Raw genomic sequence first — 13,503 nt, 5'->3', positions numbered from 1 at the left:
CCGGTCACGCCGCCCGCGGGCAATGTCCGTGAGTAGACAGTTTACATGACAGAGCCCCGATTACGGTAATTTTTAACGTCTCCGACCCAGACGCGCTTCATCGATTCTGCGATACGATTGGTCAAAATAGCGTACGTCTCAGCTGTTTTGACCAATCGTATCGCAGAATCGATGAAGCGCGTCTGGATTGGAAACGTTAAAAATTACCGTAATCGGGGCTCTGGTCGACCGTCAACGTCCTTCAGAGGCTAAAAAAAAGCCTCACTGCGGAGGCCAGGGAGAGGGGTGAGGGTGTGTTGGCTGTATTTATTATCCAACGCTTTCAATACCATCCCTCATTCCACCATACTCTAGGCACTTAAACATCACAGAGTGCCTCAGTACCTTTGAGCGCTGCTGGCCGATTACTTACGGGACCGCGAAGTCCTGTATGTTAACAGAGACGGCCAGCTCAAACGGCGCGTCGTAGCCAGCGGGGTTCCGCAGGGTTCGGTGCTCGGTCCACTCTTGTGGAACCTAGGCTTCAACTGGCTCCTCCGGGGCGTCCTTCTCGCGGGCATGAGTGTCATATGCTATGCAGATGACACTCTGGTCACTGCCCGGGGGAAGACATTTGGGGCCGCGGCACGGCTGGCGTCGGCGGGCGGCACATTAGTCGCTCGCAGAATACGACGCCTTGGCCTGAAAGTCGCGCTGGAGACGACTAAGGCCCTCTTCTTTCCGGGGCCTCGCCATCGCACCCCTCCTGACGCCCACATTGTGGTTGAGGAAGTTAGGATTGACGTCAAAGGCCAGATGAAATATCTGGGCCTCACGCTTGACGGGAGATGGCAATTTAGCCCGCCCTTCAACGCGTTCTGAGGAGCATGGCGCTGTATGGCGCCCCAATCTGGGCGGACGCACTCAACAAGAGGGAGAATGCTGCCCTTCTGCGCAGGCCCCAGCGGGCCATAGCGCAGAAAGTCGCAAGGACCTACCGCACGGTAAGGCATGCTGCGGCGTGCGTCCTCGCTGGTACTCCTCCTTGGAAGCTAGAAGGAAGGAAGACATGGTCCTGTTCTGCACCAATGGTTGGAACGACCGCACGGGTTCCTCACGTTCCGTCTGGCGCAGGTGCTGACCGACGGCTACTTCGGTTCGTACCTGCATAGGATCGGGCGAGAGGAATCCCCGCTGTACCACAAATGCGGCGCGCAGCGGATGACACGGTGCAGCACACCCTCGCGGTCACATGCGGTCGTGGGCCGGGATCTTTCGCTTCCGAACCTGGTCAACGCCATGCTGGGAAGTGAAGGAGGCGGTCGCCTTCTTTTGTGAAGAGGTAATCCTTCAGAAGGAGGCAGCGGAGCGCGAGTGGCAGAACGATGTTCTCGCCTCATCGCTCCGCAGGCGGAGAAGGGGGTGGAGAAGGCGGCTTGTACGACCGTTCTACTCAGCCCCTAGGTGGCGGCCAGCAGGCCGAGGGTGCGGAGGCACCCTTGTCACCTCCGTCTGGCGGGAATGGCCTTGGTGTTTCGGGCCATTCCCGTCAGGCGTGTAGGGTCCGTCGTGTAGGCGAGCTGTCGCCGGTGGTGTCGTGGAAGTCTAAGGCTACGGCCGGATAGTCGCAAGTAGTCGCAACGCAACACCCCCACTTGGGCGATGACGGAACGCCGCGGAGGTTTTAGTGGGTATACACCGTCCTTTTCGGGACGGAGCAGCGCCCTTTTTAGGGCACCGGGAGTCCCACACACCACCCTGTCCTCCGGCAGTGGTGACGGTGCGCAAAGCATTTCCTCCGCGACAAAAAAAGGGGGGCCCGAAACGAGCTGTGCCTAGGGGCCCCGAGATGGTTAATCCGGCCCTGAGTACACTGTATTGTTGTAATTTCGGGTAAAGTTTAAACTTTACCCGAAATTACAACAATACAGTGTTTGGACTGACACCTAGAATATTTATTACATAAATAATATAAATTTTCAGAAACAGACTTCTGCCCTAGGTAAAGCGAAGAACTAAAGTAACATCTGAAGTCCTAGGTACTGAATATAGTCTGACTCGGGAACTAACAGCGTAAAGCATTTTAATATTAGACAATAGTGGCTGCCTATCGCGTGAGCTTACGCCAGTTAATCTTTAATAATATAACAGCAGTTGAACGTAAAATTTATAAGTACCTACCGAACAAAGCCGGATTTGAAGGAATATAATTTGCTTTACAAATTGCCTTAGAAAACTTCCTACTGACAGAGTTAATGAAAATATTCGGCATTGAGACTCTACAGCAATGAAATAGCAATTTTACTTGCGGATGTAAATACAATTCTATAAATAAATTTTATTAAAATAACAAAATGAACGGCATCCAATGTTAATAAATTCTGCTGACAAACGTAACAGAAAAATAAAGATATGACTAACCTAGTTTTATTAAATTTATTTTAATTCAAACTTTTTTAAAGTCTATGATGTGTGGTAGGCACCAGATGGTGCGTCGTAGAGGCACTGCAGTCTCAAGCGAAAAGAAAAGATTAAAGGCAACGATTTTCAGACTCTCAACTTGTGACTGATTGCTCTTAGGTTACTTGAAACAACAAACTACAGGCATAGGTACTAGAAATACTTTTCATGGTTAGGCCAAAACGATGGGTAAGGGAACTAGCTAAAGGCAAAGGATTTTGTCGTCTTATATTTTCGTCTTTATTTGGTATTGAAAAAGACTTTTTCAGTGCCAAAAACATTAATCTGTTCCTTAGGTTTTCAGCTATGTTCTAAAAGCTGTAAATTAATTCAGGATCGGACAGTGGAGTTATTATCATCTACTTTAAAATAATTAGTGGTATATGTCAATCAACATACCAATTTGTTTTTCATAGTTACACCGATTCAAATTACCAAAAAAAGGCAAAGGTATACGTTCCCATACAGTTTTTCAGGTACCACAGTGGTCCCGGCGGTACCGGGCGCCGCTGGATCGATACCCGCGAGCACGCAGGACACATTCCTATTGCAATCATAACATGGACGGATGGGTGTGCGAAATTGGGTCATGCACGTTTGCGGAAACGATCGGAATTCAAGGATTTGATTATTGATTTGGAAGGTTCTTTGTTATTTGGATTAAGTATAGTAGCGTAGGTAAGTTTTATTGAATCATATCTCATTGGTTGCATAAAACAAGTTGGACTTAAGTACTATGTACGAGTAGAATACATAATACATAAAAAGCCGTGAGTACGTGCGTTAAGACCCGTGTCTTACTATTTTAGAGATGTACGAGTAGAGCCTGTGGGTAGAGTTCTAGTAACTCAGTAAACGAGCTAAGTACCAGACTAATCTAGTATGTATTATTTATCTGTGCCTAAAATATTTCGTTTACCTACCTATGCTGCTGATAGATATTAAAAATAGTTACCTAGCGAGAATCTTTTAGTTTAGTTATCAAAAAAATGTGCCATAGGTCTTCTATTGCTGAATACAGCCCTCTACACCAATTTATTATTGGCAGATTCTTCTGAACACGTCATGAGTTATCCCGTCTTGCTGGAACGTACTTTGAAAAATAAGACCGTCATCGAAATTTCCACTTCATCAATTGAAGCGTTTTCATGATCATGATCTTACGTTTATCACAATACTAGGATCAAATTTAAAAATTATCGTCTCTTTTTGGGGTTCTAAGTTTTGACGTAACGTATTATATTACCTAAGCGTTTGTATAGGCAATATCTTAGGAAACTACTTCATGAAGATGACCACAATAAACTACGCGTTATACAGGATGTAATTTTTATACATGATCAAACAAAAAGGGTCGATTCTACTACTCAAATAAAACTACTTTTTCTACATAAAACCTGTAGGTATTTATGCAAAGGAAAAAAAAAGATTGTCATTTCTGTATTTTTTTTTTTCATTAATTACTACAATGCATTTAGGAAAAATGTGATACGGAACGTATTGCCGATAAACCGCGATTGCAAAATGTACCTGCTTTGTAAATAAATAAATAGAAATAAAACAAGATTCTGTAACTAATATTTATATTAAAAATTATTCATGATTTAGCATTTTACAGAATAATAATATTTACAAACAATATGAGCTACGTACATGTCTACATACATATAAATAAAATTCATTGACTCCCTTTTAACATTTAATGTACAAAAATCATACATCTCCATCTCCATTTATTGTTTGGCTGGCACAATAACCGAGATACAATACACATATAATTTCACCTGAAGTTCGTTGTACAATTAACTCCCTAATTTGAATTCGTAAAACTGCAAGCCTTTGAAGCACGAATAATTTAACTAATCTATCGCCCGAGCTCCTGGGCGCTGTCCGCTGTGGCGAGGCCTGGTGCAAGGCTTGGAGTTTTACAAAGGCGTACCCACATCAGTCATTGTGTCCGCCTACTCTAATTGATACCTTATTAATGACTAATATTTTGTTAAATAAAAAGAACTTCATGAAAAGTTTCAGAAATACTGCGCTCTTAGTGCATGTCTTGTGTACATTTCTGTACCGATAGTATGAATATATTTTTTTATCATGGTCGATAGAACCTATTGTAACATTATTATTTATTTACAATTCTATTACTAATTTACCTAATAATGTTTATAAGTTCTTAACGGTTTAACAATTTTGCCTAAATATTGTGCGGCCTCATACAAAACTTACAATTTAATACTACAACAGAACATATACACCTCTAGTATGTAACGTGTACACTAAAGAAATTGAGGTAATTGGTTTTGAAGATAAACGGGTAACTTATCCAATGACTCTCAGTATTTACACAGCATCAACTTAACAACAGCCGAACACGAGCAAGTGAAATCCACACTAGGATCAATTTTGTGATGAATCGATTTGACAACGTGCGCGAACACACAGGTACTACACTACACCTACAAGATTGCACGACTCGAGGATAGAGGAACGAAGGGAACGAAGTCGAGGAGACAGCATGCACATTACAACGTCATCAACATGGCTCGGTACAACGCTTCGGCGGTTCCTTCGAACCGGTCGCAGATAGTTCACGGTATTTCAAATACTTTCGTAGAAAACTATCTTAAATTAAATCAGGTCACACAAGTGAGGGATACATAAAAAAGTACAAACATACAATATAAAACTTTACACAATGCTATACGTACGTATATAATATAAATAAATATATGATACGTCGCGGGAGCGATGTCAGCGATCCGGACGCACGGGCCGATCGGTGATAACAAAATTATATGTTTATACGAATATAATTCGTTAAATCGTAATATCAGGGCGCACGGTATAGCTTGACGTAATATCTAGAGACAATATCTCGCCGCGTCGGCGCCACTCACACGCATCGAGCGTCACTCACAGTCGCGGCACTCGCGAATGTCACTGTAAACGGTTCAAAAAGTGTCACGTGGGAAGCTGTCACGTGGGGTAGGCGCGTGGGAGGTTACTTGATCCGGTTGAGGACGAGGTCGGCGGTGACGACGAGCCCCTTCTGGTAGGGCGAGTCGGCGAGGTCGGCGGCCAGCCGCGCCGCCTGCGCGCCGTGCTTGCGCGCCAGGAAGCGCGTCTGCTCCAGCCCGCGCGACTTGTGCACCAGCTCGAAGGCCTTCTGCACGTCGCCTGGCTCCTGGAACCGCCTCATGATCATAGGGTTCAGCTCCGGGTACTGAAACAAGGGAAGGTGTTATGGGTTAGTCTAAGATCAGACACGCGACGACGTAAAAAAATCTTTACTGGTTCGTTTATATGATCACGCGTGCAATAAAATATTATCACAGCTTGACCGATGTATGCCTCCTGGCAATGTGGACCGCTTCTTATCTGCTTAAACTCATAACTCATCATTGTCCAGAACTCTCCTAACACAAGCGTCAAACTTAAAAGGGAAGTTCCAAAAACAATGTAAATCAGACTTCTAACCAATTTTTTTTTGTTTGTTTCCTTTAGCTCACCTTTTCGCAAGCGAAGAGAACGGGCGCAGTAGCGAGCCCCAGGATTTGATGAGTTCTACTGACAACGCCACTCTTGTGGCGGAGTTTTGGGCTGACACTGTGTAGGTTTGTTGTCGACACGAAAAGAAGAAGAAGCGAGCCCCAGCTTGAGGTCGGCCGTAGTGGGCTTGCCCATGGCCTGCGCGGACGACACGAAGTCCAGCAGGTCGTCTGCCAACTGGAACGAGAGCCCGAGGTTGCACCCGTACTGGAAGGCGAGCTCACTGGCAAACCGGACTCACTTATAGCGCTCGACTGTTTTTCAGCTTGAACTCACAGCATCTCAGCTAGCGCTAGACTGTTTTTCAGCTTGAACTCATAGCATCTCAGCTAGCGCTAGACTGTTTTTCAGCTCAAACTCATAACGCATCATTTCTTCAACTCACCTTTTCGCAAGCGAAGAGAACGGGCGCAGTAGCGAGCCCCAGCTTGAGGTCGGCCGCGGTGGGCTTGCCCATGGCCTGCGCGGACGACACGAAGTCCAGCAGGTCGTCTACCAACTGGAACGAGAGCCCGAGGTTGCGCCCGTACTGGAATGCGAGCTCGCACGTGCTCTCGTCCGCCCCGCTTAGTAAGGCCACCTGGGGAATACAACGAGTCATCATAATCATCATCAGTCTGCGTACTATGAGTTTACGTTTGGAGTTCTCGCTAGGGAGTGCGTCAATAAAATCTATGAAGATTTGTTTTTGAAAGAAGCCGCTAGGGGCGCTGTACAACCTGTCATACATTTTTAGGTATGCATAACAAGGCAGTTATTTGACCACAATCGCACCTGATGTTAAGTTTAATTTTAATGAATTTTTTTTACGCAGTGTCTAGCGAGCACACCTAATGTGAACTCATGGTAAGCACGCTGATCATTTAGTCACGCAGGAGCTATATTTGTTCCGCAGTCGCCTTTTACGACATTTACGGCAAGAGTGTGAGTGGTCAAACATAATCCACTTTACCACCACGACCACAAGATTTGTCTCCACTACAGGAGCACGACTTTCAATTTACGAACGCGCGACAGACGCGCTGCCGAAAATTTCATACTATGTGACAGTTGATGCCTCTCTTCACATTACAAAATCGCCGCTGCTGCGCTGGCAGCTGTCGCGCTACTAACGCCCTAATGTGAAAGCGCTCTTAGCCTACACTTCCCAAGTTGGCAGCATATTTGTTTCGTAGTCACCTTTTACAACTTTTACGATATTTTAAGAGTGTGTGTGGTCATAATCTACTCTGCGGGCCACCACAACCACAATATTTGACACGAGTGTGTGTCAGCCACGAATCAAATTGAATATTTGTGACGTAAACAAGGTTAAGGTTACAACGAATTGCGTTATTGTAGATGTTAACGCAACGCAATATTGCGTCTGACATAAATGTTACTCCTTTACAAAGATCTTCATAGTGAAGATATATAGTGTACTAGCTGACCCGGCGAACTTCGTACCGCCTTAGCGTAGAGATTTTCTTTATATTTTTTTCCGTAAAAACCTTGTACAGAGTATTAGAAAACTACAAAAAAAAAATCAGCCAAATCGGTCAAGCCGTTTTCATGTTATGTCGTGACAACGGAAAACGGGTTTCATTTTTATATCATCATCATCATCATCATTTCAGCCACAGGACGTCCACTGCTGAACATAGGCCTCCCCCAATGCTTTCCATGTTGATCGATTGGTAGCGGCCTGCGTCCAGCGCTTCCCTGCTACCTTTACGATGTCGTCGGTCCACCTTGTAGGTGGACGTCCCACGCTGCGTTTTCCGGTACGCGGCCTCCATTCCAGAACCTTTCTGCCCCATCGGCCGTCAGTTCTGCGTACTATGTGCCCTGCCCATTGCCACTTCAGCTTGCTAATACGTCGGGCTATGTCAGCGACTTTGGTTCGTTTACGGATCTCCTCATTTCTGATTCGATCTCGCAAAGAAACACCAAGCATAGCCCTCTCCATAGCACGCTGTGCAACTTTGAGCTTCTGTATAAGGCCTATAGTGAGAGGCCACGTTTCCGAGCCATAAGTTATCACTGGTAACATCATTTTTATATATATAGATAAAACATGATGAACACCAGGTTCACTTTATTAATCATCAAAATATGATGAAAATCTCCTGAAAATTAAGCAAACCCGCTATGGTGATTGACTTTAAGACACTGCTCTTTTCTTGCATTAATTTAAGGCTTGGTATTTCTGCTAAAGTAGGTATTTCGCGCTGTCAAAATCTGCGCGCGCAATACTTCGCCGAAGACAGCGCGCCAAAGAGCTCTCGCGGCTACACAGTATAGAAATTAGAGATGGGTTATACTAGGTAAATTTGATACTAGGTGCACCTATTCCTAGTATTTATTAATACTCGATCCAAATACCTATTCCACCTAGTACGTAGTAATTTAGCGTACTTGACGCGACTAGTGCGGACTAATCCACGTAATAGGTATGACTTTAAAATACATTTTTTTTTAAAGATACAACCGTAGTATGAATAATACAATTTGAAATTCAATAATAATTCCTCCCTTCATACTTCAACAGGCTTAGGACTGTCAACTTAAAAGTTGTCGTATTTAAAAGATATCAATTTCATAAAAATATTTACATATTTTTTCTTATTTACATGGGTATGTATGTGTATGTGTGCGTTTGCTTCGTCGCGCTCAAATTTGTTTGGTCAGATAGAGACGGAGTGAATCTCTACGTTCGCACATAAGCTTAGCGAGAAATACTAGGTGCGCGTAATACATGACTACGGATTACGCAATAATAAGCTCTATTACTTTGACGATAGGGTCGGAAATCGTGTAATTTATAAAATACTAGGTGGATCAAGTATTTAAAAAATTGGAATAGGTGCCGCCTAGTACTGTAAAATACCTAGTGTGTGGATCTGTTCTAGTAAATACGTCTCATCTCTAATAGAAATACGCAGTTTAGAAATACGCAGTTGGTTAGGTTAGGTTGACTTCCTTCCGTTCAAGCGTCACACTCACAGCACTTTCTAATACAAATCATATCCAAGTGATACAAATTAAAACAACTTTCAAAATTTTTGGGAATATATTTTAGAATCGAATAAATAGAATATAACTGCCAAAGTAAAGACGGTTCAAAGAGGCGTGGCGTCACCCGACCTTCCGGAAGTTCCGCGCCGGCTAAAAGAATTTCAAGATTACGTCACCCGACCTATCGGTAGATCCTCGGGAGCTTGAGCGATTGGAAAAACATTTTATGATCAGTTACTCGTAGTAGCGATTATTTAGAGCTTGGATAATAAATTATAGTTGTTGCAATTCACGAAACTTTGCATGAGGTTAATTACATTAATCAGTTTTTTTTCTCTCTCTCTTTTTTGTGATCACCGTCCCCTGTTGCGCGCCTTCTTGACTGGTAGCCTCAATATGGTCCCGGTCAAGAGGGCGCGCAATCCGCAATCTTCATCGTGTTGGTTCCCGCTGAAAACCAGCTTCTCGACATGGCGCTTGTTATGTCGCGAATATAGCTGAGTGGACGCCTCTTCAGCATAGCTTGTAGTTTAATGTTATATGTACTGTATTTTTATTTTATTTTTCTATGCTGAATAAAGTATTCTTATTCTTATTCTTAATTAGTCCATCGTGAGCAGAAATTTGTCCACTAATAGCAAAATTCGTTCAAATTATAGTTTTAAAGTTATTGGCTAGAAGATTCTTTTATCTTGCAGCTTAGACCTTTAGCTACAGACCTTAGACAGTATTTTTGAAACATTCTTACGCATGGTGGAGGAAGGGACGCTCTAGAGCAGTGGTTCTTAACCGGTGGTCCGCGGACCACTGGTGGTCCCTGGAGGCATTCCAAGTGGTCCACGATGTGCACTTGCACACCTTGGTCAAAACCACTTTTAACTGATTTTTGCAGTCAAACTGGTTTTGACCGATTATGAGGTGGTCCCTGACAAGACAGAAATTTGGTAAAATGGTCCCTCATGACTTAAAGGTTAAGGACCACTGCTCTAGAGACTCAAAACTACAAGGATACACATGAACCAGTTTTAAATCCGTTGATATCTGCTGCATCTGCCATGTTTTTGGCTATAAGATTCTTCTATCTTACGGCTTAGACCTTTAGCTACAGACCTTAGACAGTATTTTTGTGAAAATTCTTACGCGTGGTGGAGGAAGGGACGCTCTAGACACTCAAGTCTACAAGGAGTCACATCAACTCCAGTTTTAAATCCGTTGACATCTGCTGCATCTGCCATCTTTTTGGCTAGAAGATTCTTCTATCTTGCAGCTTAGACATTTAGCTACAGACCTTAGACAGTATTTTTGAAACATTCTTACGCATGGTGGAGGAAGGGACGCTCTAGAGACTCAAGTCTACAAGGAGTCATATGAACTCCAGTTTTATATCCGTTGACATCTGCTGCATCTGCCATCTTTTTGGCTAGAAGATTCTTCTATCTTACAGCTTAGACCTTTAGCTACAGACCTTAGACAGTATTTTTTATTATTTATTTGTGTCAGTGTGCTCTTCTAAAGAGTGTAAGACGATTGTATGTAGGTACTATTAAAATGTAATTTTAACTCATTGGTTTTGTCTCATATTTGAGGAATGTACTGTGTATCATGAGTAGAGTCTTCATTTAAAAGGATGCGAACGATTTAAATTTCAATAGGTAGACAAAATTGATAATTCTTAATTATCAAAAATTTAAGCTTTCTCCAGTAACACTGATATTATTATACTGTGACTCATCAAAGTCATCATTGTCAAAAATATTGACAAATCGCGAACTGTCACGGCTAGAGATTGCAAATATTCGATAGTTTTCCATTTCGAATATTCGAATATTTTTTCAGTGATATTCGAATATTATTCGAATATTCGAATATTTTCAAAAAAATAAAAAGCACTTAAAATATCAATGTTTTTATTGCTTTAGGAACGAATATTTTAACTATTTAACAATATAGTTTTTAAAACAGTTATAAAATTCTCATCATCATCATCATTTCAGCCATAGGACGTCCACTGCTGAACATAGGCCTCTCTCAATGACTTTCACAATGACCGGTTGGCAGCGGCCTGTATCCAGAGCCTTAAATTCCCGCTACCTATATGTGGTCCTCGGTCCACCTTGTGGATGAACGTCTCACGCTGCGCTTTGTAGTACGTGGCCTCCACTCCAGAACCTTGCTGCCCCATCGGCCATCAGTTCTGCGTACTATGTGATCTGCCCATTGCCACTTTAGCTTGCTAATCCGTGGGCGGCGTCAGCGGCTTTAGTTCGTTTAAGAAAGAAGAAAGAAAGAAATCTTTAGGATCTCCTCATTTCTGATTCGATGTCGTAAAGAAACACCGAGCATAGCCCTCTCCATAGCACGCTGTGCAACTTTGAGCTTATTTATAAGGCCTATTCTATTGTCGGCTGCCCAGTCGAGTTGGATTCGACAATTTACTTTTTTCTCGAAATTTGATCTACCTAGCCGAATCGTTTTTCAGAGGTAGACATACTTGTCAACTGTCTCGAGGATCGAGCTCTAACCGAAACATGGACGTTGGACATAAGCTTCGTTTTTTCCATGTTAATCCGAAGGCCTACCTGTTGGGCGACTCGATTAAGGTCTTCGAGCATTGTGCCGAGGTCTTCAAGCGATTCTTCCATGACCACAATATCGTCAGCAAACCGCAGCTGAGTGATGTATTTGCCATTGATAGGTATTTATGCCGAATTCTTTCCATTCAGGGAGCTTGAAAGCGTCTTCCAATGCAGCCGTCAACGGTTTCGGAGATATAACATCACCCTATCTCACGCATCGCCGCAGAGGAATCGCCCTCGCCGGAGAGACTGCAGCACTGCCTAAGTCTCGATCGAATCAAAGGCCTTCTCATAGTCCAAGAAGAGCACCACCATGCTTTTATCCCATGCCTCTGGCGTTATTCCCTGAAGTAAGACGGAGTTAAAGAGTATCTGAACGAGTTTCCATGTTCCACCTGCGTTCAGAAGCTCCGAGGTTATTCCGTCATCACCTGGTGCCTTGTTGTTCTTTAGCTGTTTGAGAGCCTTCCTAATCTCGTATAGGCTGATATACGGGATGCCTTTAGTATAGTGTCGCGTTAACCTAGCTCTTGCGTCTATTGCTGAGCTATTAACAGGTTTGGAGGTAATTAGCTGTCCATAAATCTTTTCGATCTCACCCAGTACCTCGGCTTTTGTTTGACGTTATCGTCCGCCATCTTCAGCATCGTCAGCTAACTTTGCTCAATAGAGTCGTCTCTTTCAAATTATTTGGAATCTTGGTTTCGCTCTATCGCCTCTTTTATACTATTTGTATCAAAGTTGCGAATAATAAAAATATGATTGAAAAAACAAAAAACACAACTACGTAAAAATGAACAGAAAAGATAGAAACAAGACAACTTAGTGTTCACAAATACAGTCGGAAGCATCAATGACTAGTTCTTTTAGTTGGTGATATGTATCTGATGCCTCCGACTGCATTTGCAAACATTAAGTCGTCTTCTTTCTATATTTTCTATTTATTTTTGTAATATTCGAATATTCGAATACCATGTAAATGTACTATTCGAATACTAATTTGAAATGAAAATTCGAATATTCGAATATTCGAATATTCGATTGCAATCCCTAGTCACGGCCAAAAAACTGACACGCGTCCGTCCACCGTAAGCGCCACCGCGCGACTGATTGAGATTGTCCAAGCCGTCATGGACGATTTTTTCCACATTTTTTAACATAGTAACTAAATAAGACGCAATATAAAAATTTCATCCGTTAAAAGCCCTCAAGTTATTTCTGAACTTTAGTTTAGTAAAAGATTTAGAATCTCAAATCGCTTATTTTAAAAATAAAACCATAAATAGAAAACGAATAGAGGTAACTTTGGGAATATATTCTATCGAGTCAACTTCATCAAATCGTGTTTCCATCCGTTAATAGCCCTAGAAAATATCCTCAACTATGCCCAATAAAAATCTTAGCCTTTAATTTTACTGTTTAGTACCTCAAAAATGAAAAATGAAAACCTCATTTTCGCCATTTTCTCTGCTACCCGGCCTTAAGTTCCGATAGATGTAAAATTAAATAAAAACATTATTTCAGCATTCATATGTGTGACGATTACAATAAATAGGTAAAATTACATTCAAACAAGGAAAACATTATGAAATAAATTGATAAATTGTTGAATACTAGTAAGTTAATAGTCATGCTACATCCTTGTTCAGTCACCTTCGTTTTAGGTTATTCCCACATATTATTATGCATGAATTTAACACAAATTGTATTTATGATGCGAACGTGAATATCATTTTATAAAGGACAATAAAGATGTCATGGTCACTTTTTTACTTTTTGCTAGACTGCTAGAGCGATTTTACATGATTACAATGTCAGAACAAGATCAAATATTTATTTAATCAAAAGTAATTTAAAAATTAATAAACAATAAAAAGATATAAAAATTAAGAATATTGGTAAACCCCAACTAAACCGATTAATATCTTTATCAGAT

At 42.2% G+C, this 13,503-nt stretch overlaps 1 protein-coding gene across 1 annotated transcript in view; it reads right to left on the bottom strand.

The window, feature by feature from the left end:
• Positions 1–4,005: 4,005 nt before the first annotated feature.
• LOC135073949 (all trans-polyprenyl-diphosphate synthase PDSS1) overlaps positions 4,006–13,503 on the bottom strand; it is a 54,006-nt gene continuing 44,508 nt past the window's right edge. The window contains exons 7-8 of the mRNA XM_063968213.1: positions 6,380–6,574; positions 4,006–5,668 (exon numbers count right to left, since the gene is read on the bottom strand). Coding sequence (XP_063824283.1) covers positions 5,447–5,668; positions 6,380–6,574 — 417 coding nt within the window. The 3' untranslated portion in view covers positions 4,006–5,446. The remainder of the gene's footprint in view (positions 5,669–6,379; positions 6,575–13,503) is intronic.

This window comes from Ostrinia nubilalis, chromosome 8 (genome assembly GCF_963855985.1).
Source record: "Ostrinia nubilalis chromosome 8, ilOstNubi1.1, whole genome shotgun sequence".
NCBI lineage: Eukaryota > Metazoa > Arthropoda > Insecta > Lepidoptera > Crambidae > Ostrinia > Ostrinia nubilalis.
Note: the sequence above shows the minus strand (reverse complement) of the source record. Positions and strands in the feature narration are given on the sequence as shown.